Genomic DNA, 26241 nt, shown 5'->3' with positions numbered 1-26241 from the left:
AAAGTGACCCCTCTGCAGGTGGGGAGCCCGGGGCTCAAACCCATCCTTGTGCTTCATGCCATGTGTGCTTAACCCTCTGTGCTACTGCCCAGCCCCTATTTTTTTTTTAATTGGAGATTTTATTGGGTTTAATCATTAGTAAAACTTAAGTACTTGGCCTGCACATGTAATTTTTTATAAAGTAAAACGTGCTTGAAATTAACTTAGTATTTTTTATTTTAGCTGAGTACAAGTTTGCCTTGCAGCCAAAGAGGTGGTACAGTGGATACTGTGCTAGACTCTCAGGCATGCAGTCCCAAGTTCCATCCTTGGCATTGCATGTGCCAGAGTGATGCTCTGGTTCTTGCCTTCTCTCATGCTGGTAAGTAAATAAACATTAAAAAATTTTTTAGGGAGTCGGGCTGTAGCGCAGCGGGTTAAGCGCAGGTGTCTTATCTTTCTCTCCCCCATCTCCATTCCTTTCTCCATTTCTCTCTGTCCTATCCAACAACATCAATGGCAACAATAACAACAAGGGCAACAAAATGGGAAAAAAACGGCCTCCAGGAGCAGTGGATTCGGAGTGCTGGCACCGAGCCCTAGCAATAACCCTGGAGGAAAAGAAAAAAAAAAAATATATATATATATATATTATATGTATATATATTCTCCTTTAAAGGTCATGAAGAGAATCACAGCTCTATACATATGCCACAGCAGTTAACAGGCTTATTCTGTTACACTGTAAAGAATAATCTAATCAGAATATCAGAATAATTCTAATCAGAATGCTATGTGTATTCCTTTAATAAACATTTGCAGTGCCAATATCCTACATAAAAAAATAAAATCCAACATGGTCCCTCAAACAAAAAAGCAGAGAAGGGCCTATCCCACCTTCAAGAGGAGATAAAACGGGTACACAAATACCTAAACACAAGGTAGAAAAGTGTAAATGCCACTAGAGATATCGAGATAAAGCATTTCAGGAGTACAGAGGGAGCTCTTACAGCTGCACAGCAGTATACCATTTCAGTCTAAGAGCAATTCCATAACACTTATTAACTGTCTATGGTTCACAATATTAAAATCTGAGAGAGGTAATGTTTCCCTGCTTTCCCAGATGAAGAAACTGAAGCACAGAAAGGTCGTTCATATTTCATAATGCCACTTAGTTAAAGAAGAAATAGTGTTATATTGTCTCTGGGAGAGTGGTTCAACATATGGCAAGCCTTTTGTAAAAGGAAACAGTATCTTAGTATTGCAAGTAACCACATCCTTGTGTGTATATTTGCATGCTATTTATCTATGTAAACACACAAATGTATCCATACGTGTATCCATATATATGTTGACCTTGACTTCCAGGAACAAGTGTGCCTAAAGCAACTATGTACTATGACAACTTCCACTGGATTATACTAGAATGGAAAAATGAGGCCGTGTTTCACTAACAATTATGGTTATTCTGTAGTTTTAATCCACGTCTAAGCAACGTTCTAAAATTGGTCTAGTCCAAGGTTCGGTCAAGCTGGCTCATCCAGTAAATATATTAAAGAACACAAGATGATTAAAGTATTAAAAGAATGACAGCTCTTCAGTGATCTAAGAGACAAACACAGATGACCCAAGTTCAGTGGTCAAGATACCTTGAACGAATGAATAAACATTGGTGGCCATTCTAAAACCCTGGGCCTGTTGCTCTTCACATACTGCCATGCCATGTTCCGCCTCCCATCATTCCTCACCAGGACGCACACAAGGAATGCAAATGTCAGTATGATCAGGAGCTTTAGGGAGGCAAATCGAACACAGGTGAAGACTAATCCCCAGGCTCAGAACCAGGCACACGGCAATGCTTTTGAGGTTTAACTGGTGGAAGCAGCACCGTGGCGGGCAGCATTCGAGAAAAGAAAACTAGAGTTCCTGATCACTTTTTGCAGTCGCTGTTGTTCATAAACCCCACTTGTTCCCGTTCCACGCCTTTAATGCACGACTATTCCCAGCGTAGTTAACGACAAGAACTTAGCCTCCTCTTCACTGAAACTGATTTCTCAATTAGTTTCTCAAATCCCTCTCCCCAGAGGGAAATGCATTCGCCAACTCCGCACATCAAAACACCGACAGATAAACGGCTGGTCTAAGGGTCCTGAACGCTGCCCTGGTCGTCCGCTCCCCGCCCTTCGCCATGACACCCCCCCCAAGTGTCTGGGTGAGAGAGGTGAACAAGTTCGCGCTGCACGCACTCGCCCGTGGCTGTCAGCCTCCCCGAGCCCCACATTCCGCAGACCGCCAGCAGCTCCGCCCCGGAGTGAGCCGGCCCGACACCTGCGCGGGGCCCCAGTCGCCTCCCGGGACACCTCCGAGTCGGTCCGGCGCGGCCGCAGCCCATTCTTCCCCCGAACTCCATGAGCCTCCGGCACTCAACCAGCCCCACTACCCCGGCGCGGCCCCAGCGCGGCGAAGGAGAAGAAGGGGCCGGGCGCGTCCCGACTGCCCGGCCCGCGACGCCCCACGGCCAGCCGCGAAGCCGTCCCCCGCAGCCAGACCGCGGAGCCCAAGGGAGCCCCCAGGGACAGCGGGGGCCCGGAGGCCGGGGCTGCGGGCGTCCGGGCCTACTCACCGGGAGCTGGCGGAGCACGGGAGCCGGCTCGCCCCCCTGCCTGAGGAGCGGGACGCGGCGCCCGCTCGCCCGCGCGCGGCTCTCCCCCAGGACCCGGCTGGGCGCGGTAAACCGGGCTCTCACTCGAGCCGCAGCCGCCGCCGCCGCTCCTGCTGCTTCGCCACCTTGGCCGCCATCTTGACTCAACCCCTCTCCCTCCTCCCTCCGGGCCGGCGGCCGCGGCTGAGGCGGCTCCGCGCCGGCTCCTCCTCCTTCCGGAAAGCTGGGAGACCGGCTTCCCTAGCCGGCCGGGCTCAGCTCCTGCTTCGGGCGCTTGTCCCACCGGCTCGTCCGCTCAGCTCACCGGCGCAGACGAGCCAGACCCAGCGCGTGGCCATCGAGCCCTCGGGCCGAGCGCCCGCACCCGGGGCCCTTCTCCCAGCGACGGGGCGGGGAGGCGGCGGACTCCCCTTCCCTGACCAGGCTGGGACAGCGGAGCGGGGCGTCGGTGCCCGCGTGTGGGAGCCTGAGGGTTCACGCCGACCTACCCCAGAGTCCCCAAGGCCGCAACCGCCTCTCACACCGAGGCTTCCCCGCGGAGCCGCCCAGCGAGGCCGAGGCGTCCGCGCCTGCCCCTCACGCCGACACAGCCGCCCGCTAGTCCCCGGCGGCCGCGAGGTGCAGGCCAGGCCGCGGCCCTGCTGCGGGGAGCACTACCCGCCCCTCCCAGCCGCACGAGCCGCTCCTTTCCAGAAGCCGCCACTCTCCACGCCCCACGGTTAGAAGGGGAAGCAGCGTCCGAGTGGCATACGAGTCGGGGCGGGCTAGCCGGGTCGCTACGAGGAAGCCTAAAGCTGAAGGAGTGAATGATGACATGGCGAAGGGAGAAGCGCTCGCACTGCGCCCTGTGAGGGTTAACTGGAAAACGCTGCCCTTCACGCCATGATATTGTGAGTTAGGATCAGGGCAGAGGACTAAACGGCGCCGGGGTCGCATATACTCTGAAAGCCGACAAGTACAAGACTTGTTAAGATGCTGCCTGAAAGTGGGGAGAAGTCAGTGTGAAAACCACAACAGACTGCTAAAACGGAACGCAGTTTCCGCGAGGGTGGATTTCCTACCGGAGTCGCAGGGCAGGAGCATCCGTCCCTGCTGCGCAGGCGCGCTGTCACTGCAGGGCATGGGGATCGTGGGCGTGCTGTGTGTGGCAATGGCTGTCTTCCTGGCCTGGGGTTTCCTCCGGCTTTGGGACTCCTCCGCACAAACGAGGAGTCTAGAGCTGGCGGGGCTTCTGGGAGGCGGACGCCAGGCCCTCCTGGTCACCGCGCACCCAGACGATGAAGCTATGTTCTTTGCTCCTACTGTGCTAGGCTTGACCCGCCTGGGACACCAAGTATCTCTGCTCTGCTTTTCCACAGGTAAGTGGCTGTGGGTGGGACACCAGAAGCCGCTGCTTTGCTGGGGAACTAGGTGCTGACCTGCTTCAGTCCTCCCACCCTTCTGCTCCTTCTCTTCCTTCTCCTTCCTTGCCCCCCCCGCCTGGTGACAGCAGCGGGTAGCTGTTGGGGCTCGGGGCACAAGGCAGGCAGGATGAGGAGCACAAGCGAACAGCTCGTATTGGGCTTCGTTCTATACCTCCAAGCTCATGAGTAACTACTCTTGGAGCCACCTTATTTGCAGAATAAGCTTGCTCTATAGTACACCCAGCAAAACCTGGGCTGTAGCTAGCCTGCAAAGGGTCTTCCTGTTTCTTAAAAAACAATAATAAATAATATAGAAGATGGGTGCTTATGTCAAGTTCATTAGATTAGAAAGTTATAGGAAGAGCTCAGCTCCTCTCAGATTTCAGTGAAAGGATCTCCTTTACAACACAGAAATGATCCAGTGAGAAAACAAATTGGCCGTGAGACTGGATTATGGTGATAATTGCACAATTATGTGAATGAATTGAACTGTACATATATAAAGGGTGGATTTTATGATATGTAATATGGCACCTCAGTAAAGCTGTTCTTAAAGATGCCCATGACTTCTTTTCCCTAATTTGGCTGTATATCATTGTAATTTATTTTGATTTTTGTTTTCTCTATAAAAATTTTTACAGAAGTCATAGTTTACACAATTACACACTTATTTCGCATTAACATGATACACTGTTAGCAAAGGTTTATGGAAAGTGCACGTGCACAAAACACTTGTGAGAATGACCAGAATTCAGAACACGAGGGAGAATATAGAGCAGCACAAGCTCTCATTTATTGATGACAGGGATACCACATGGCACATCCACTACTGAAAGGCAATTTGTCTAGAATTTTTTTCCACAAAAGTAGACACACTGGTGGTCCAGGAGGTGGTGCAGTGGTAAAGCTTTGGACTCTCAAGCATGAGGTCCCGAGTTCAGTCCCCTGCAGCACATGTGCCAGAGTGATGTCTGGTTCTTTCTTTCTCCTCCTTTCTTATATATAAATAAAATCTTAAAAAAAAAAAAAGTAGACACATTGTTAACACACTGTTTATAGTTCTTACCCAAAGAAGTTAAAAGCTACTTTATTCTTAATTGCCAAAACCTGAAAGCAACTAAGATGTCTTTCTGTAGATAAACTGTGGTACATCTGGACAATGGGAGTATTATCCAGTATGAAAAAGAAATGAGCGGGGGGGGGGGGGGGGGGAGGGTAGCACAGCAGGTTAAGCGCATATGGCTCCAAGCACAAGGACCTGCTTAAGGATCCGGGTTTGAGACCCCAGCTCCCCACCTGCAGGGGAGTCGCTTTGCAAGCAGCAAAGCAGGTCTGCAGGTGTCTTATCTTTCTTTCCTCCTCTCTGTCTTCCCCTCCTCTCTCTATTTCTCCGGGTCCTATCCAACAATAAGAAACACATACACACAAGAAACACAACAAGGGGCAGTCGGGCGGTAGCGCAGCGGGCGCGAAGCGCAAGGACCAACGTTAAGAATCCCGGTTCGAGCCCCGGCTCCCCACCTGCAGGGGGAGTCGCTTCACAGGTGGTGAAGCAGGTCTGCAGTTATCTATCTTAATCTCTCCCCTTCTCTGTCTTCCCCTCCTCTCTCCATTTCTCTCTGTCCTATCCAACAACGACGACATTAATTACAATAACAATAAAAAACAACAAAGGCAACAAAATGGGAAAAATAGCTTCCAGGAGCAGTGACTTCGTAGTTCTGGTACAGAGCCCCAGTGACAACCCTGGAGGCAAAAAAAAATAGTAATGTTACTTGGGGAGGTGGGAAGGTAGCATAATCATGTAAAAAAAAAAAATTCATGCATGAGGCAGCAAAAGTCCCAGGTTCAACCCCTAGGATCCTAATCCAGAACTGAACAGTGTGCTCTGGTAAAAAGAAAGGAAGAAGCTATTAAATCATTAAAGTACTTGCAGGAAACTAAAATGCATTTTACTAACTGAAAGTAGTCAATCAAAAAGGTTATATATGATAATTCCAAGTAAATGACATTATAGAAATGGCAAAACTGTGGTCCGGGAGGTGGCACAGTGATAAAGCTTTGGACTTTCAAGCATGAGATCCCGAGTTCGATCCCTGGCAGCACATGTGCCAGAGTGATGTCTGGTTCTTTCTCTCTCCCTCTATCTTTCTCATAAATAAATAAAATATTTTTTAAAAAAATGCCAAAACTATGGAGATGTAAAAATATTAATGCTCCCCTCCTATCCTACAGACTTGTTCATAATTAAATCAATTTTTTTAAAAATTAGTGCTTGGCCGGGGGTTGATAGCATAATGGTTATAGAGAGACTCATGCCTGAGGCTCCAATGACCCAGGTTCGATTCCCTGCACCACTATAAGCCAGAGCTGAGCAGTGCTCTTGTAAAGAAAAAAAAAGGGTGGGGTAGATAGCATAGTGGTTATGCAAAGAGACTGTCATGCCTGAGGCTTTGAAGTCCCAGGTTCAATCCCCTGCACCACCATAAACCAGAGCTGAGAAGTGCTTTGGTGTTTCTCTTTCTCTCTCAAAAAGAAAAAAAAAAAAAAATCAGTGCTTGCCATGAAATGGGATTAGGAGGAATGAACAGACAAAGCGCAAAAGCTTATTAATCAGCAAAAACACCCTGCAATACAATCATGGACACATCATTTTTACAAACCCATGGAATGTACAACATCAAAAGCAAAGCCCAATGTAAACTGAACTATGAGTGGCTATGGAGTTTGTGTAAGACCATCATTTGGGACAAATGTGCTGCTCTGGTGGGGACAGTTGATAATGAGCAAGGTTGTACCTTTCCCCAATTTTGCTGTGACTTGTATATAGGCATATACATACACACAACTCCTGAAGATTTGTGCTGCTCAGGGCAAAGTTAGATAGTGTAATGGTTATGCAAAGAAACTTGTCTGAGGCTCAAAAGTCCTAGGTTTGATTTTTTTTTTTTCTCCAAGGTTATTGCTGGGGCTCTGTACAGGCACTACAAATCCACTGCCCCAAGCAGCCATTTTTCCTTTTTTTATTTCCTTTTTTTTTTTTTTCCTTTTATTCAACAGGACAGAGAAGTTGAGAGGTAGGGGAGATAGAGAAGGAAAGAGAAAAAGAAACACCTTCCTGGCCTGCAGGTGGGGAGCAGGGGCTTAAACCCTTGTGGGAGTCCTTGCATATGGTATTATTTGCACTTAACTGGGTGTGCCACCCCCCTGCTCCCCAAAGTCCCAGGTCCAATCCTCCATACCACCATAAACCAGAGCTGAGCAGTGCTCTAGTAAAAAAAAAAAAAATGTGTTGGTCACAGAAACATCAGAGAATAAATCTCAGTATTATTTTTTTTCTTCTTCAACATTTTATCATAACTACAAACTGTGGTGGGTTTAAATCATTTAGGGGACAAGATGAACTAGGCAGGGGAGATAGCATAATGATTACACAAACAGACTCATGCCTGACGCTCCAAGGTCCCAGGTCTAATCCTCACCACCATCATAAACCAAAACTGCTCTGGTAATTTTTTTTTTTGCCTCCAGGGTTATCGCCTGCACTAGGAAACCACTGCTCCTAGTAGCCATCTTTTTTCATTGTTGTTGTTGCTGCTGCTGCTGCTGCTGGATAAAAGAAAGAGAAATTGAGAAAGGGGGAGAGAAAGACACCTGCAGTGGTGCTTCACTACTTGTGAAGCAAACCCCCCACACACACACACACACCCTGCACATGAGCCTGGAGACTTGAACCAGGATCTTTACATGGGTCCTTGGTGCTTCACACTGTGTGCACTTAACCCAGTGCGCTACCGCCTGGCCCCCAATTTTTTTCTTTATTGGGAGATTAATGGTTTACAGTTGACAGTAAGATACAGTAGTTGGTACATGTGTAACATTTCTCAGTTTTCTACATAACACTAACCTACCTAGGTCCTCCTCCGCCATCATGTTTCAGGACCTGACTGCTTCCTTCCCCCCGTCCCCGTTCCCCCTCCTTTACTTCGGTGCAAGACACCTGCTCTGGTTAATTAATTAATGACTATGAAAATGCAAAAGATTTTCTTGCCTGAAGCATTGAAGGCAGGTTCCAGGTTTAATCCTACTACCATCAAAAAAGGAAGGAAGGGACTAAGAATAAGTGAATAGTTAGAGCTCACTCTTGAGACATCTACCACTGTATATTTGTTATCCTCAGGAAATTACTACAATCAAGGAGAGAATCGTAAGAAAGAACTTTTGCAGAGCTGTGATGTTTTGGGGATTCCACCCTCCAGAGTAATGGTTATTGACAACAGGTAATTTATTTTTTAACAGTGTAGAAATTCATCAGTACTAAGTGTGCAACACTATACTCAAGACACAAAAAAACTAATGTGGGTGGATAAGAACATCTTTGAGAAGTCTACTTAAAATAGTTTCACATTTGTTTTTACTTATTTTAATATTTATGTGTTTATTCCCTTTTGTTGCCCTGGTTGTTTTATTGTTGTGGTTATTGTTGTTGTTATTGATGTCATTGTTGGATAACGACAGAGAAATGGTGAGAGGAGGGAAAGACAAAGAGGGGAAGAGAAAGACACCTGCAGACCTGCTTCACCACTTGTGAAGCGACTCCCCTGCAGGTGGGGATCCTTAAGCCAGCCCTTGCACTTTGCGCCACATGCGCTTAACCCGCTGGGCTACCACCTGACTCCCACATTTGTTTTTACATGACAGTAATAAAAATACATTTTAAAGGAAGATTTTAATTTTTTATATTTATTTATTTTCCCTTTTGTTACCCTTGTTTTTTATTTTTTTAAATATTTATTTATTTATTCCCTTTTGTTGTCTTTGTTGTTTTGTTGTTGTAGTTATTATTGATGTCGTCGTTGTTGGATAGGACAGAGAGAAATGGAGAGAGGAGGGGAAGACAGAGAGGGGGAGAGAAAGATAGACACCTGCAGACCTGCTTCACCGCCAGTGAAGCGACTCCCCTGCAGGTGGGGAGCCGGGGGCTCAAACCGGGATCCTTACGGGGTCCTTGAGCTTTGCGCCACTTGCGCTTAACCTGCTGCGCTACCACCCGACTCCCACCCTTGTTGTTTTTTATTGTTGTTGTAGTTGTTGTTGATGTCGTTGTTGGATAGGACAGAGAAATGGAGAGAGGAGGGGAAGACAGAGAAGGGAGAGAAAGACACCTGCAGACCTGTTTCACTACCTGTGAAGCGACTCCCCTGCAGGTGGGGAGCCAGGGGTTCGAACTGGGATCCTTACGCCGGTCCTCGCGCTTCGCATGTCACCACATGCGCTTAACCCGATGTTCTAACACCCGATTCCCATAAAAATAAACGTTTTACTGCTATTCATATTTTATGTGTTAACATAACTACTTGCAGTCTTTTAAAATTTTATTATGCAGGGTGGAGACAGCTTAATGGTTATGCAAAAGATGTTCATGCCTGAGGCTCTACAGTCCCAGGTTCAATCCCTTCCCCCACCAGTACCACCACCACCGCCACAAGCCAGAAATGACCAATATTCTGATGTGTGTGTGTTATAAAATTCCAAAGACACACAGAGTACAGTGAACTGAATCATGAATCCCAGTATGCCTATTACCAAACTCCAACAGTAATCAATGGTACTAAACTTGTCCCTATGAAATCATTGTGTGGAATATCTTGTTTTATTTTTAATTATGATAAAGACAGAATTGGCAAGAGTAGGGAAGAGAGAAAGAGTCTGCAGCCTGCTCTACTGCTTGTGACGCATCCCCTTGCAAAAAGGGACTGGAGACTCAAACCTGGGTCTTCATGCATGGTAAATTGTGTGCTCTAGCAGTTGTACCACCACCAGGACCCTGTGTGGAATAGTTTTAAAAAAAGACCAGAGACCAGGCTTTTTAAAATATTTATTTTATTTATTCCCTTTTGTTGCCCTTGTTGTTTTATTGTTGTAGTTATTATTGTTGTCATCATTGTTGGATAGGACAGAGAGAAATGGAGAGAGGAGGGGGAAGACAGAGAGGAGGAGAGAAAGATAGACACCTGCAGACCTGCTTCACCGCTTGTGAAACCACTTCCCTGCAGGTGGGGAGCCAGGGCTCAAACTGGGATCTTTACGCCGGTCCTTGTGCTTTGTGCCACCTGCGCTTAACCCGCTGGGCTACAGCCCAACTCCCGATCAAGCTATTATTTCACCCCTCCATACCTAAGTCTGCATCTGTTAATGATATGGACATTGTTTCACATGACCACATACGTTTATCACACCTAACAAAATAAATAAAAGGGGGTCTGGGTGGTGGCATACCTGGTTAAGTGCATACATTACAGTATGCAAAGACCTAGGTTCTAGCCTCTGGTCCCCACCTGCAGGGGGAAAAGCTTCACAAGTGTGAAGCAGGGCTGCAGGTTTCTATCTCCCCCTCTCCTCTCAGTTTCTCTGTCTCTATCCAATAATAAATAAATTAAATTAAAAATAAATAAAATAAATGCAAATACTCCTTGGTATCCTCGGATACCCAGTCCATTTTAAAATTTCTTTTTTTGATGTCTGTATGTATTGATTGATTACTGGATAAAAACAGAAATTGAGAGAGGAGAAGGAGGAGATAGAGAAGGAAAGAAGCAGAGAGGAACCTGTAGTCTCACCCCCTGCAGGTGGGGACCAGGGGCTTGAAACTGGGTCCTTGTGCACAGTAATGTGCACGCTTAAACAGGTGCGCTACCTACTACCCGGCCCCTCCATGTTAAAATTTCAAGAAGTTCAAATATACATTTTTTGCATCTGGTTTGTCCAAATCCAATTCTAAACAAGTTCCACACATTATAGTTGTCTGGCTTTATTTTTCCTTCCCTTCCACACCTTATTACTGATGCTGAAAAAACTGGGTTGCTTATCATATGGATTGTTAACCATTCTGAATTTGTTTGTTTGCCTTTTCCATGGGGTTGCCTGAATTGTTTTTCCATCCTTGGTTGGTTGGTTGATTGGTTAGATTTTTAAAAATTTTTATTATTTATTCCCTTTTGTTGCACTTGTTTTATTATTGTAGTTATTATTGTTGTCATTGTAGAGAGAAATGGAGAGAGGAGAGGAATACAGAGAGGGAGAAAGAAAAACACCTGCAGACCTGCTTCACCGCTTGTGAAGCGACTGCCCTGCAGATGGGGAGCCAGGGACTGGAACCAGGATCCTTACACTAGTCCTTGCGCTTTGCACCACTTGCACTTAACCCACTGCCACTTGCACTTAACCCACTGCGCTACTGCCCGACTCCCAATTGGTTGGATTTTTATCAAAGGACCGGTCTGCTCTGGTGTATTGTGGTGGTGGGTGTTAGGGGGTGGGGATTGAATCTGGGACTCTGGAACCTCAGATAAGTTTTTGTTTGTTTTTGCCTCCAAGTTTATTGCTAAGGCTCAGTGCCAGCACTACAAATCCACTGCTCCTGGAGGTCATTTTTTCCATCTTATTGAATAGGACTAGGACAGAGAGAAATCGAGAGAGGAGGGGTAGACAGAGTAGGGGAGAGAAAGATAGACTCCTGCAGACCTGCTTCACCGCTTGTGAAGCAATCCCAGGTGCTATGCTAATAGGCACCTGCCTTCCTATTTCTTCCGCTATCTCTCTGGTCTCACATTTAAGCTAGACTTCAGACAAAATGCATTATATGCATCTGCACCTTTGCCTGTGCAGATCTTTCTCTCTAGATGCTTTTTACATCCCAACACCCTTACTCTATCCCTCTAACAGATTCTGACTCAACCTTCCAACCTCAGCTCAAAGACTACTTTATTATTTTTTTTTTTTCAAAGACTACTTTAGACTTTGGCACTATTCCAGATTTGAGGCACTTTTGTTGGATCCTGTCTCATTATTCCTTTTTTTTTTTTAGGTAGAAGGTGAGAGACAGAGATACAGAAAGCAGAGAGACAGAAAGATAAGGTAAGGAGTGTGGCAGTGCACTTCTTTGAGCACATATATAAGGACCTGGGTTCAAACCCTCCCATTCCCACTTCACAAGTAGTTAAGCAGTGTTGCAAGTTCTCTCTCCCTCTCAGCCAATTCCTTGTTGATATCTGTCTCTGTTAAATAAATAAATATTGAAACAAAGAAAGACACCCCAACACTGTTCTACCACTTATGAAGTTCCCCTCCCTCCATGCAGATACTCCCATGTAATGAGTAGGGGCTTGAACCCAGGTCCTTACACATAGCAAAATTTGTATTCTACCTGGTAAGCTCTTAGCTTCTCCACATTTTTTTTCTTCTTTTTTTACTCTAGGCCATAAGCCTGTTTCATTCTTTTTAAATTTTTATTTATTTATTTATTCCCTTTTGTTGCCCTTGCTGTTTTATTGTTGTAGTTATTATTGTTGTCGTTGTTGGATAGCACAGAGAGAAATGGAGAGAGGAGGGGACGACAAGAGACGGGGAGAGAAAGATAGACACCTGCAGACCTGCTTCACCGCTTGTGAAATGACTCCCATGCAGGTAGGGAGCTGGGGGCTCGAACCAGGATCTTTACACTGGTCCTTGTGCTTTGCACCACATGCGCTTAACCCGCTGTGCTACAGCCAGAGTCCCAGCCTGTTTCATTCTTATATCTCCAACCTCTGTTGTTAAAATTCGGCGGCTCTAGCCAGGCGGGCTAGCTTCACGGGCGGGTAACAGAGACGCGGAGACAACGGCTGGGCAGGGAAGCTGTATTTCTTTATTCAGGAACAACGATTCATAAACTAAACCAAACTAATCACCAAACAGAACTCTGCTGTCTCTTTGCGGCGGCGCAAGCACTCTCTCTCACTCTGTCCCTCTCCAACTCCAGAACTCTGGAACTCTTCAACTCTCCAACTGTGGAACTCTCTCTTACTCTGTAACTCAGGAACTCAGGAACCCTCTCTAACTCTCCAACTCTGAAACTCTGGCACTCAGGAACCCTGGAACTCTGGCGGGGTTCCTAGGGGCGGGGCCAAGCAGGCCCGCGAAAACTAACTGGACTGATCCAATTCTCTTGGCGGGGGAGATCTAGAACAACCCAATGTAAAGCATACAACAATTCCCCCTTTTCTTTTTAACTAAATGACTATAGTATCAAGGGTGTGGGGTGAACAGAAACATATATCATACAGGCATTTTTAAAAAAGAAACTGGCACAAACATGGAGAAACATGTAAGCAAGTAACAAGAACAAGCGTGTTGCCAAGGGAAGGCCTGAGGGGGCCATATCTGCCTCTGTGGGCTAAACTTTATCAGCTTAAAAAAAAACATTTTTTGCCTCTGGGGGGCTACTTGTCTCGACGGGCATTTGCATGGGGGCAGGGAACGGCCTAGGGTCCCAAAGGCAGCTGGCTGCAATTTACTTACTATGAAACAAAACTTGTTATTAGCATATTTTTAATAGAGAAGGAATTTGAGACTTTTACATAGCAACAACATCTTTTTAACCTTTTGTTACACCCATTCAAGATGGAGTCAGGAAAGAAAACCTCAGGCATGAGAATAATTAGCATAGCCATTGTGCGATCTACCATTTCTAATAGAGAAGGTAATGGAGAGTTTTATATATCAACAAGTCTATTTAACCTTTTGTTTAGACCAACTTAGTTAAAATATATTGATTGTTAACTAATTTTTACCTAGACTCTAAATGTAAGTTAATTTTATCTTTATGAGAATTACGTTGAAAACCTTTTTCATTTAACTTTGTCTAGTAAGAATTTAGCCTTAAAGTTACTGTTTATCAAACTTTAAACATATACATAAACATGGTCATTAATACACAAGGAGAAAAACCTTTGTTACGAAGACATGTCATTTTAAACACGAATTTAAATCTGTACTGTCTTAGTTGTTGGGGGGGGGGTTCACCATCTGGAGGTGGCTTCTCACGCAGCTTCACTTCTAGAAATTGCAGGTTGCGATCTCTGCACAAATCTCTGCGTACTCCAGCTTGTCTGCCTTCAGACTGGACCGGCAGCTGGAGATCTCGTGTGTCCAGTTTCAGCAGGGAGCCCGGGGATCCGGGAGGTCTGGGATCGTTCCAGAATTCATAGCAAGAGGGCAGGCGGGCCAGTTTTGTAGAAGGCGTGGGCCTAGGTGCCCAGGGGTGGCGGCCATGATAGGCTGCCGCGGCCCTGCCCCATGGCCCTGCCATGTCTGCTGCCCTGCTCGCAGTGGCCGAGCAGCATGGAAGGATCACGCGTCTAGTGCCCTGCGCCACGCGGTGGAGAGCCGGCTCCTGTGGGCTGGCCTGCGTGCTGGCATCGGGCTCCTGCGTGGTGGAATCAGGCTCCAGCGTGTTGGCATCGGGCTCCAGCGTGCTGGCATCGGGCTCTTGTGTGTTGGCGTCAGCCTCCTGCATGCTGGTGTCGGGCTCTTGGGGCTCTTGTGTGCTGGCGTCGGCCTCCTGCGGGCTGCGGGGCTGCGGGCGCGGTGCACGGGGTTGTCTGGGCGCAGCCGGCTGGCTGGCTGTTTAACCAGGTGGAAACAGCAGCTCTGCGCCTCGCCTTCCGCCCGCTGGCTATTCCTGCTGGCTGTTCTGAGTTCACCCGAGTGAGTGGAAACCACAAAGTGGTCCAGAGATAATGTTCCAGAAACAGCAAAACAGTCTCGTGAAGAAAGAGCAGAGCCCTTTGGAGATCTCTTCACAAGCAGAAGAGAAGGCCATAGTGCATAAGTAGCCAAATTGTCTTTACTTATCTGAGAGATGCACAGGCCAGCCCCACGTTGGGCGCCATTTGTTGTTAAAATTTGGCGGCTCTAGCCGGGCAGGCTAGCTTCACGGGTGGGTAACAGAGACGCGGAGACAACGGCTGGGCAGGGAAGCTGTATTTCTTTAAACCTCTGTCATACTCTTTACTACATTATAGTTACCCCATACATTTTTGTTGAGTAAATGAATAGCCCCACTTATACTGAGTTTCTTTCCTGTGAATAGGCTTGTCTGGAAGAACTTTAAGTACACTTATGCATCCCAAGCCCCTTATCTCACTTTTGTTTCCTTAAACCAACTGATTAGACTGAAGTAAGGTTGTTTTTCCTTCCCTTAGACAGTCTGGATCCTTGACTTGCATATTATTGTTAACCCTCTGTAAAGTTCTAAATGAGTACTTTGGCTTGGAAGGGTTTTCCTACACATCTTTTCTTTTGCCAATCTATACAGACTCCATGCTCCTATGGTTTCAGCACCATAAAATAAATAAATATTTCATTTCATCAATTTGGCATTAAAAAGCTCAAGACTTTTCCACACCAGTTTTAACTAAACAAGGTAATATTCCATGGTATCTACAAGGAAACATAAATGAGCCCAGCCTGCTAGCAGTTTCTAGAGTCTTTGTGTTTTCCAACAACTGCATGCAAATCAAGCAGTAAAAGGGAAGCCTCACAGAGGCAGAGTCTGAGACAGCTGGAGTCATTCTGGAAATGAACCCCTCTGTCCTTTCCTCACAAACTCCAAAAAAAGACTACATTGGCTGCCTGCATGCATCTGACTACGCAGCCCCTCATTGTGGAAGATGAAAAGAAAGTCCTTTGTGGTCCTTTTCAGCAGAGACACAAAGAAGTGACTAGGCCGAGGCTCCAGGGCACGGTTCCAGTCCCAGTTGGCAAGAACAAGGCAGGGGCCCCCCAGGCTCCCCAAAAGCATAAAGGACAGAGTTTCCTATGACAGCAGTCAGGAAAGGAGACTGACATGGGTTGAGCTGATCTGGCATGATTATGTGGAAACTGAAAACTGCTTCGATGTTACTTCAAAGGCAGACTGTTCTGGGAGCTAAGGAGAAACTGGACCTTAAGTAGCATGACAGGGCTAGTAGTGCAAAAGAAATAAAACGGGATGGGGAGGGGGTGGCCTATACTGCAATAATAGAATTCAAGGTGTCTGTATTGTGCTATTCATTGCAGCATCCCCCTGGGGGGGGGGGGCTTTGTGCCTGCAAGATTCTACTGCTCCCAGTGAACTCTTCCCTTCATGGGAGGTGGGGGGAGGAGGTGAAAAATAGAGAGGGAGAGCTAAAAAGAGAAGAAAAGACAACAGTGCACTACTTCAATGCTTGTGAAGCTTCTCTATTTGCATGCTGCTCCCAGGTTGTAGGGGCTCAAACCTGGATCCTTATGCCTGGTAAAGGGTATGCTCTGTGAGGTGAGCTATTTCCCATTTCCATATTTATAGTAGTAATAAATTGGTAGCAATCTTGATGTAGTAGTAGGTTATATAGTTGTGTGTGGTCCAGAATATTAAACCACATATTCTCTATGCAAACCCAGGGAGATGATCATAATATAATGCTGAATTTTGAAAAGCACTGCCTTCTTTACATTTTTTTTTTTTTTACCAGAGCAATGCAGAGCAGCCCTGTCTAATGGTGGTGTGGAGGATTGAACCTGGGACTTCAGAGACTCAGGCATGAGAGTCTCTTTACATAACCATTATGCTATCTACCCCTCCCATTCTCTACATTTTTCTATATTTCCCATGCTTTTTAAAATAAATTATTGGGAGTCAGGCGCTAGCGCAGCGGGTTAAACACATGTGGCACAAAGCGCAAGGACCAGCATAAGGATCCCAGTTTGAGCCCCCGGCTTCCCACCTGTAGGAGAGTCGCTTCAAGCACAGGCAATGAAGCAGGTCTACAGGTGTCTATCTTTCTCTCCCCCTCTCTGTCTTCCCCTCCTCTCTCCATTTCTCTGTCCTATCTAATAACAAAATCAGTAACAACAATAATAACTACAACAACAGTTAAAAAGGGCAACAAAAGGTAAAATAAAATAAATTTTTAAAAATAACTTATTACTATTACTGTTATTTTATTAATGGGGAGAGAACCAGAGCATCACTCTGGCACATAAGGTGCTAAGGATTGAATTTAGGACCTCATGCTTGAGAGTCTCATGTTTCATCTACTACGTCAGCTCCCTTGCCACAACACCTGCTACTGTCTTATGGAGGAACATTGCCCTGGGAGAGGGGACAATAAGGTAGACAGGAATAGCACCTATTGGGAGGGACTTTCATGGATGTCAGCTGTTCCTCCATGCACATTTGGAGGAGACATACTCCCTATGGGATCTGTAACTGCAAAAAGCAGGGGAGGAGGGACCCCTAGCCACTTCCAGCCCAATACATGAAGGTAGATGGTAGAGAAGTGGTGGCCATACCTGCACAGAGGCACGCTGTTCCAGGCTGGGACCACAAGGAATTTCAAAGTCCCAGGAGACAGGTGACAGTGTAGAGTTGTCCAGGAGCCAAGTGGGGAGGTCACTAGATGCACAGGAAGGCAAAGAGCAGGTTCACTTCAATCTTCAAGAGCATGAAGTTGGGTTCAAACCCAGTGCAGGGCCAGACACAACTAATATTTTGTGGCTCAATAAACAGGATAATTGGGGCTGAATAGTGGCACACCTGGTTGAGCACACATATTACAGACAATGCACAAGGACCTGGGTTCAAGCTCTCAGTCTCCACCCGTGGAGGGAAACTACAAAAAGTGGTTAAATAGTGTTGCAGGTGTCTCTCTGTCTCTCTCCCTCTCCACTGCCCCACTTCCTGTAGGTTTCTGGATGTCTCTATCCAATAAATAAATAAAAATAATTTTTAAAAATTAAAAAAAAAATTGTAAAAAAAAAGAGAGAGAGAGAGGGAGAGAGAAAGGAAGAAAGTTAAGGAAGAAAGAAGAAAAGAAATAAAAAGTCTTTGGGGGGCAGTGGCACACCTGGTTAAGGGCACATAGTACTATGCACAAGAACCCGGGTTCAAGCCCCTGCTCCCCACCAGCAGGGGGGAGGAATGCTTCATGAGCAATGAGGCAGGTCTGCAGGTGTCTATCTCTCTCCCTCTATTTATTTATTTATTGATTCCCTTTTGTTGCCTTTGTTTTATTGTTGTAGTTATTGTTGTTGTTGCTGCTGGATAGGACAGAGAAATGGAGAGAGGAGGGGAAGGCAGAGGGGGGAGAGAAAGACAGACACCTGTAGACATGCTTCACCACCTGTGAAGCATCTCCCCTGCAGGTGGGGAGCCAGAGGCTTGAACCGGGATCCTTATGCTGGTCCTTGCACTTTGTGCCACCTGTGCTTAACCTGCTGCGCTACCGCCCGACTTCCCTCTCTCTTTTTAAAGATTTTATTTATTTTAAATTATATTTATTTATTTATTTATTAGATAGAGACAGCCAGAAATCAAGAGGGGAGAGGTGACTAGGAAGGGAGAGACGCAGAGAGACACCTACAGCCTTGCTTCACCACTCGTGAAGCTTTCCCTCTGCAGGTGGGGACCAGGGGCTTGAAATCATGTCCTTGTGCACTGTAATGTGTGCACTTAACCAGGTGCACCACCACCTAGCCCTGATTTTATTTATTTACTTAGTAATGAGATAAATAGGAGGAGAGAGAGGAACAGACATCATTCTGGTATATTGCTGCTGAGGATCACACTCAGGACCTCATGCCTGAGAGTGTCCAATGCTTTATCTACTGCCCCACCTCCTGGACTACTCTCCCTCTCTTCCTCCCCCTTCCCTATCAATTTCTCTCAGTCCTATGGAATAAAATGTGAAGAAAAAAAAAAAGGAAAAAAATGACTGCTGGTAGTGGTGGATTCGTAGTGCCAGCACTGAACCCAGTGAAAACCCTAGAGGCAAAAAAAAGAAAGGAAAAAAATAATAATAAAGGTATAGATGCCCTAAGTAGGGTTACCAGATAAAGTCCTGGTTAAATTTAAACTTAGGTTAACAGTAATTAACTGGGGCTGGGAGTTGGCTCATTCACTAAATGGTCACACCCTGTACATGAGGGCCTGGGTTTGAGCCCTGGCACCATGTGGCAGCACCATGGACAGTATCAGGAGGAAACTCCTTGGATGATGGAATGTTGTTGTGGTGTCTCTCTTCTCTGTGTGTCTCTCCCTCCCTTCTCTTTCTATCTTAAATAAATTGACTAGGGAGGTTGCCCAGTGATGTCACACATTGAATGGGCTTGATATTTTTTCCCTGGTGCTGTATTAAATAAATATATAGGGGCCAGATGGTGGCACATTGGCACATCTGGCTGAGTACAGACATTACTGTGCCCAGGGATCTGGGTTCAAGCCCCCAGTCCTCACCTGCAGTGGAGAAGCTTCATGAACAGTGGAGCAGTGTTGCAGATGTCTCTTTTTTTTCTTTTCCCTAGAGCACTGATCAGCTCTAGTTCATGGTGGTATGGGGGGTGAGAGGGTTAGGGATTGAACCTGGGACTTCAGAGCCTAGGGCTTGAGAGTATTTACGTAACCTCCTTTCACCCTGCCCACCAGTGAGCTGACAGAAACACTGGCACAGGAGCATCAGAACCATACAGCTAGAGCTTCTGTGCAAGGGCAGTATCTCAGACTTTCCCATCTGGTGAGAGGTTTGTTATCTCACCCCCTTAGTGATGGCTTCTGTCAATGACCATGGCATTGTCCACAGGGCATGGACCAAAGGCCGAAATCATGAGATTGGCCCCTGGCCCTGGTAGATGTATATATATTTGCTATATACATTTAATTTCTAATAATTTCATTTTTTTCCTTTTATTTTATGTACTTTAATATTTGAATGCAATTCATTAACTTAAGATTATAATCAAAGCTTATAATCATCAATAGCATTACAGTAAATGGTGCATTTGAAAACATTCAGAGCTTATAATATAGCTTATATGAATAGGAGGTATTACTAATAGAAGATAATTGTAAATAACATTTCCCTCTTAGGAATAATTTCTTTTTTTTTAATATTTATTTATTTTTCCTTTTGTTGCCCTTGTTTTTTATTGTTGTTGTAGTTATTATTACTGTTATTGATGTTGTCATTGTTAGATAGGAGAGAGAAATGGAGAGAGGAGGGGAAGACAGACGGGAGAGAGAAAGATAGACACCTGCAGACCTGCTTCACTGCCTGTGAATTGACACCCCTGCAGGTAGGAAGCCGGGGATCCTTACACCGGTCCTTGTGCTTTGCGCCACGTGTGCTTAACCCACTGAGCTACCACCGACTCCCTTCTTTTTCTTTTTTCTTTTTTTTTTTAAATAATTTATTTCTTTATTGGGGAATTAATGTTTTACATTCAACAGTAAATACAATAGTTTGTACATGCATAACATTCCCCAGATTCCCATTTAACAATACAACCCCCACTATGTCATTCATCATCTTTCATGGACCTGTATTCTCCCCATCCACCCACCCACCCCAGAGTCTTTTACTTTGGTGTAATACTCCAATTCCATTTCAGGTTCAACTTGTGTTTTCTTTTCTAATCTTGTTTTTCAACTTCGGTCTGAGAGTGAGATCATCCCATATTCATCCTTCAGTTTCTGACTTATTTCACTCAACATGATTTTTTCAAGGTCCATCCAAGATCGGCTGAAAACGGTGAAGTCACCATTTTTTACAGCTGAGTAGTATTCCATTGTGTATATATACCACAACTTGCTCAGCCACTCATCTGTTGTTGGACACCTGGGTTGCTTCCAGGTTTTGGCTATTACAAATTGTGCTGCCAAGAACATATGTGTACACAGATCTTTTTGGATAGGTGTGTTGGGTTCCTTAGGATATATCCCCAGGAGGGGAATTGCAGGGTCATAGGGTAGGTCCATTTCTAGCCTTCTGAGAGTTCTCCAGACTGTTCTCCACAGAGGTTGGACCAATTTGCATTCCCACCAGCAGTGCAGGAGGGTTCCTTTGACCCCACACCCTCTCCAGCATTTGCTGCTGTTACCTTTTCTGATGTATGACATTCTCACAGGAGTGAAGTGATATCTCATTGTTGTCTTGATTTGCATTTCTCTGACAATCAGAGACTTGGAGCATTTTTTCATGTGTTTCTCAGCCTTTTGGATCTCTTCTGTGGTGAATATTTTGTCTAAGTCCTCCCCCCATTTTTGGATGGGGTTATTTGTTGTCTTGTTGTTGAGTCTGGCAAGCTCTTTATATATGTTGGTTATTAAACTCTTGTCTGATGTATGGCATGTAAAGATCTTCTCCCATTTCTGTGAGGGGTCTCTTGGTTTGGGTAGTGGCTTCTTTTGTTGTGCAGAAGCTTTTTAATTTGATGTAGTCCCATAGGTTTATACTTGCCTTAGTCTTCCTTGTAATTGGATTCGTTTCATTGAAAATGTCTTTAAAATTTATGCGGAAAAGAGTTCTGCCAATATTTTCCTCTAAGTATCTGATAGTTTCTGGTCTAACATCCAAGTCCTTGATCCACTTGGAATTTACTTTTGTATTTGGTGAAATACAGTGATTCATTTTCATTCTTCTGCATGTTTCAACCCGTTGTTTCCAACACCATTTGTTGAAGAGACTCTGCTTTCCCCATTTAATAGTTGAAGCCCCTTTGTCAAAGATTAGATGTCCATAGGTGTGGGGCCTCATTTCTGGGCTCTCAATTCTATTCCACTGGTCAGTGTGTCTGTTCATGTTCCAGTACCAAGCAGTTTTGATGACAATGGCCCTATAATATAGTTTGAGATCTGGGAGTGTGATGCCTCCGGTTCTGTTCTTTCTTCTCAAGATTGTTTTGGCAATTCTAGGTCTTTTCTGGTTCCAGATAAACATTTGTAGCGTTTGTTCTATTCTCCTAAAAAATGTGCTTGGGATCTTGATGGGGATAGCATTAAATTTGTAGATGGCTCTGGGTAGTATATTCATTTTGATGATGTTAATTCTTCCAACCCATGAACATGGAATATCTTTCCACTTCTTTGTGTCTTTTTCAATTTCTTTGAGTAGTGACTCATAATTTTCAGTATATAAGTCTTTCACTTCTTTGGTTAGGTTTACTCCTAGATATTTTATTGTTTTTGTTGCTATAGAAAAAGGAACTGATTTCTGGATTTCAATTTCTTCTAACTTAGTGTTTGCATAGAGGAATACCACTGACTTTTGAATGTTAATTTTTTTTAAAGATTTTATTTATTTATTAATGAGAAAGATAGGGGAGAGAGAGAGAGAGAGAAAGAACCAGATATCACTCTGGTACATGTGCTGCCAGGGATTGAACTCAGGACTTCATGCTTGAGAGTCTAGTGCCATAGCCACTGTGCCACCTCTTGGACCACTGAATGTTAATTTTATAGCCTGACACATTACTGTATTGCCTGATGATTTCCAAAAGCTTCTTGCTGGATTCCTTAGGTTTTTCCAGGTATACTATCATGTCATCTGCAAATAAGGAGAGTTTGACTTCTTCTCTTCCAATCTGTATGCCTTTAATTCCTTGCTCCTGCCTGATTGCTATGGCAACAACTTCCAACACTATGTTGAATAGTAATGGTGATAGTGGGCAGCCGTGTCTAGTACCTGACCTGAGGGGAAATGCTTCCAGTTTTTCACCATTGAGTATGATGTTGGCTGTAGGTTTGCTATATATAGACTCCACTATCTTCAGGAATTTTCCATCTGTTCCTATTTTTTGTAGTGTTTTGATCATAAAGGGATGTTGTATTTTGTCAAAGGCTTTCTCTGCATCTATTGATATGACCATGTGGTTTCTGGTCTTGCTTTTGTTGATGTGGTGGATCACATTGATTGATTTACGTATATTAAACCAACCTTGCATGCATGCCTGGGATAAACCCCACTTGGTCATGATGAACAATCTTTTTGATATACTGCTATATCCGGTTGGCTAGAATTTTGTTCAATATTTTCGCATCTATGTTCATCAGAGATATTGGTCTGTAGTTTTCTTTTTTGGTTGTGTCCCTGTCTGCTTTTGGTATCAGGGTGATGTTGGCTTCATAGAAGCTGGCAGGGAGTATTCCAGTGTCTTCAATCTTCTGGAAGACTTTTAAAAGTAGAGGTATTAGTTCTTCTTTGAAAGTTTTGTAGAATTCATTTGTAAAACCATCTGGTCCAGGACTTTTATTTTTGGGAAGATTTTTGATAACTGTTTCAATTTCATTAGCTGTGATGGGCCTGTTCATGTTATCCACTTCCTCTTTACTTAGTTTTGGAAGTTGGTAGGTATCTAGGAAATCATTCATTTCTTCCAGGTTCTCTAACTTGGTGGCATATAGTTGTTCATAGAAGCCTCGCATGATATGTTGAATTTCTGCAGTGTCTGTTGTGATATCTCCTCTTTCATTTACTATCTGATTTCTTTGGGTCTTCTCCCTTTTTTGTTTTGTGAGTCTGGCTAAAGGTTTGTTGATTTTGTTTACTCTATCGAAGAACCAACATTTACTTTCATTGATCTTTTGTATGGTTTTCCTATTCTCAGTGTTATTTATTTCTGCCCTAACTTTAGTGATTTCTGTCCTTCTGGTTGCTTTAGCATTCCTTTGTTGTTCTTCTTCTAGGTCTTTAAGATGTGCAATCAGGCTGTTTATTTGTGCCTTTTCTTGTTTCCTAATGTGTGCTTGTATAGCTATGAACTTCCCTCTTAGGACTGCTTTAGCTGTGTCCCAAATATTTTGATAGCTTGTGTCTTCATTTTCTTTTTTTTTTTTAGCGAGGAGAGAAGGGTAGACAAGGACTAACCTTATGGCCGGTCGCCGCAGTCTAACTGCTCGTGTCTTCATTTTCATTGAACTCTCGAAACATTTTGATTTCTTCCTTGATTTCCTCTTTGACCCAGAAGTTGTTAAGAAGTGTACTGTTGAGCTTCCACATTTTGGGACTGTTACTAATCTTTTGTTGATTATTAAGTGTTAGTTTAATTCCACTGTGGTCTGAGAAGATGCTTGGGATGATTTCAGTGCTCTTGAATTGGCTGATGCTGTCTTTGTGGCCTAATATATGGTCTATCCTTGAGAATGATCCATGTGGATTTGAGTAAAAGTTTCTTGGGATGAATGACTCTGAAAATGTCCAATAGTTCTAGTTTATCTATCTCTTCATTTAGCTCCCTTATGTCTTTACTGATTTTCTTCCTGGATGATCTGTCAAGTTGAGATAGTGGGGTGTTGAAGTCCCCTACTATGATTGTTATATTGCTGTAGCTCTTTCAGTAGAAGTTTGATGTATTTAGATGGCTTCTTATTGGGTGTATAGATATTAATCATTGTTAAGTCCTCTTGATTGACTGATCCTGTGAGCATTAAGTAGTGTCCATTCCTATCTTTTTTAATCTTATCTATTTTAAAGTCTATCATGTCAGATATGAGAATAGCTGTTCCTGCCCTTTTTTGTGGGCCATTGGCCTGTATGATAGTTTTCCATCCTTTCACTTTAAGTCTGTGTTTGTCTTTTTGAGTTAGGTGGGTTTCCTGTAGACAGCATATTGTTGGGTTGTGTTTTCTGATCCATCTTCCTACTCTGTGTCTTTTAATAGGTGAATTCAGGCCATTGACATTTATTGATATCAAAGATTGATGATATTTTAACGCCATTCTTGTAGAGTTTTAGAGTGTTTTGATATATGTTCTATTTGTGGTGGTCTGGTTGTTTATAGGAGACCTTTCAGAACTTCTTTCAGGGCAGGCTTGCTGATGGTTGCTTCCTTCAGCTGTTGCTTGTCTGAGAAGGTTTTGATGCTTCCATCTAGTCTGAATGACAGTCTAGCAGGATATAGTATTCTTGGCTGAAAGCCTTTCTCATTGAGCACTCGATAGATATCTTGCCATTCTCTTCTGGCCTGTAGTGCTTGTATGGAGAAGTCTGCTGCTAATCTTATGGGTTTTCCTTTGTAGGTGACTCTTTGTTTTTCTCTTGCAGCCTTGAGGATCCTTTCTTTATCCTTATTCCTTTCCATTCTAAGTATGACATGTAGTACTGGGGATTGAGCCCCCAGGGCCTTAGGCATGCAAGGCATGTACTCCTCTGAGCCACTTCACCAGCAACTATACAGAGACTTCTACTCAACAGCTATAGTGTTAGTGATTACTGTTAATACAGTTGGCTTACAGCAGTCCACTTCAATCCCATTCATTGCTCAGACTTAGTCTTATATGTATCAGGTGCACCTCCTGGCCTGTCAGCATTGCCTCATTACTCTAGTCACAGCTCTGGAGTTCTCCCTGATGCTGACTTGCTCTTGACCAGCCAGCCATTGGACACACCCTGAACTCTGCACTGTCCTCCTCTTGGCTTTTAGAGCTCCCCAGAGGGATGGGAGACATCCTGCCTGTGCTTCATTGTGGACTTGGATGGCCACCAGGACATTGCTCATGAACGCTGTGTAAACACTCAGGCCCTGAATGCAGCATGCTCAGTCACCAGCATCCAGTCCAGTCCTCATGTGCTGGCAGTGTTTGGTAAATGTTTATGTACTGCCCAGGGCAAGTCAGATGGACAAGCTCCAGCTGCTCCTCCTCAGTCCTTTTGGCTGGCAGTAGCACAAGGGCAACAAAGGAGAAAAGAAAGAAGGAAAGAGAGAAAGAAAGAAGTTAAAAAATTAAAAAGAAAAAGGAAAAACCCATTTTATGGATAGGACTTGGGGCTATAAACTTCATATCTATCTTTCTCTCCCCCTCTTTGTCTTCCCCTCCTCTCTCCATTTCTCTCTGTCCTATCCAACAACGATGACAACAAGAAAAAAAAAAACAATAATAACTACAACAAGGACAACAAAAGGGAAAATAAATAAATAAACATAAAAATATATAAAAAAATAAGTAAGTAAATAATAAAAACGGACTTGTTTCTATTTACCACTTTTTTCCAGTTTTTGTTTTCAGTGGTTTCCTTTCTCCTCTTATGCATGCCTTTCTCTTTGTTCTCTTGTCTTCTCTGTCCAACTAGACATTGGTAACCCAGGGACAGACCCAGAAGTTGCCTGGCCCTACCTTGGTCTGGTCACATCTCTAGCCTTCTGCCTCTGTACTTTCATGATTTATTATTATTATTATTATATTTATATTTACCAGTGCACTGCTCAGCTCTGCCTTATGGTAATGCAGGGGATTGAACCTGGGACCTCAGAGCCTCAGGCATGAAAGTCTTTTTGCAGGGATCGGGCGGTAGTGCAGCAGGTTAAGTGCACAATGCACAAAGACTGGCGTAAGGATCCCAGTTCGGGCCCACCTGCAGGGGGATCACTTCACAAGTAGTGAATCAGGTCTGCATGTGTCTATCTTTCTCTCCCCCTCTCTGTCTTCTCCTCCTCTTTCCATTTCTCTCTGTCCTATCCAACAATGATGACATCAATGACAACAACAAGAGCTACAAGGGCAACAAAAAAATGGGAGAAAAAATGGCTTCCAGGAGCAGTGGATTCATAGTTCAGGCACTGAGCCCCAGCAATAACCCTGGAAGC

At 44.5% G+C, this 26241-nt stretch overlaps 2 protein-coding genes and 1 long non-coding RNA gene across 20 annotated transcripts in view; 2 read left to right on the top strand and 1 right to left on the bottom strand.

Annotated features, from left to right (window-relative positions):
• Positions 1 to 2739, bottom strand: part of NCOR1 (nuclear receptor corepressor 1) — a 218119-nt gene extending 215380 nt beyond the window's left edge. For all 15 annotated transcript variants that reach the window (XM_060203136.1, XM_060203140.1, XM_060203137.1 and 12 more), the window contains exon 1: positions 2603 to 2739. The gene's annotated coding sequence lies outside the window, so the exon portion shown is untranslated. The remainder of the gene's footprint in view (positions 1 to 2602) is intronic.
• Positions 2740 to 3748: 1009 nt separating this feature from the next.
• The window catches only part of PIGL (phosphatidylinositol glycan anchor biosynthesis class L), a 66945-nt gene continuing 44452 nt past the window's right edge, over positions 3749 to 26241 (top strand). For all 4 annotated transcript variants that reach the window (XM_016189597.2, XM_060203162.1, XM_007526167.3 and 1 more), the window contains exons 1-2: positions 3749 to 3999; positions 8225 to 8324. In XM_016189597.2, the coding sequence (XP_016045083.1) occupies positions 3762 to 3999; positions 8225 to 8324 (338 nt within the window). In that variant the 5' untranslated portion in view covers positions 3749 to 3761. The remainder of the gene's footprint in view (positions 4000 to 8224; positions 8325 to 26241) is intronic.
• On the top strand, positions 11971 to 16806 carry LOC132541886 (uncharacterized). Its single transcript, XR_009552987.1, has 2 exons — positions 11971 to 12510; positions 16359 to 16806. It is a non-coding gene; the product is annotated as an uncharacterized LOC132541886 (long non-coding RNA).

This window comes from Erinaceus europaeus, chromosome 12, assembly GCF_950295315.1.
Source record: "Erinaceus europaeus chromosome 12, mEriEur2.1, whole genome shotgun sequence".
Classification (NCBI taxonomy): domain Eukaryota; kingdom Metazoa; phylum Chordata; class Mammalia; order Eulipotyphla; family Erinaceidae; genus Erinaceus; species Erinaceus europaeus.
Note: the sequence above shows the minus strand (reverse complement) of the source record. Positions and strands in the feature narration are given on the sequence as shown.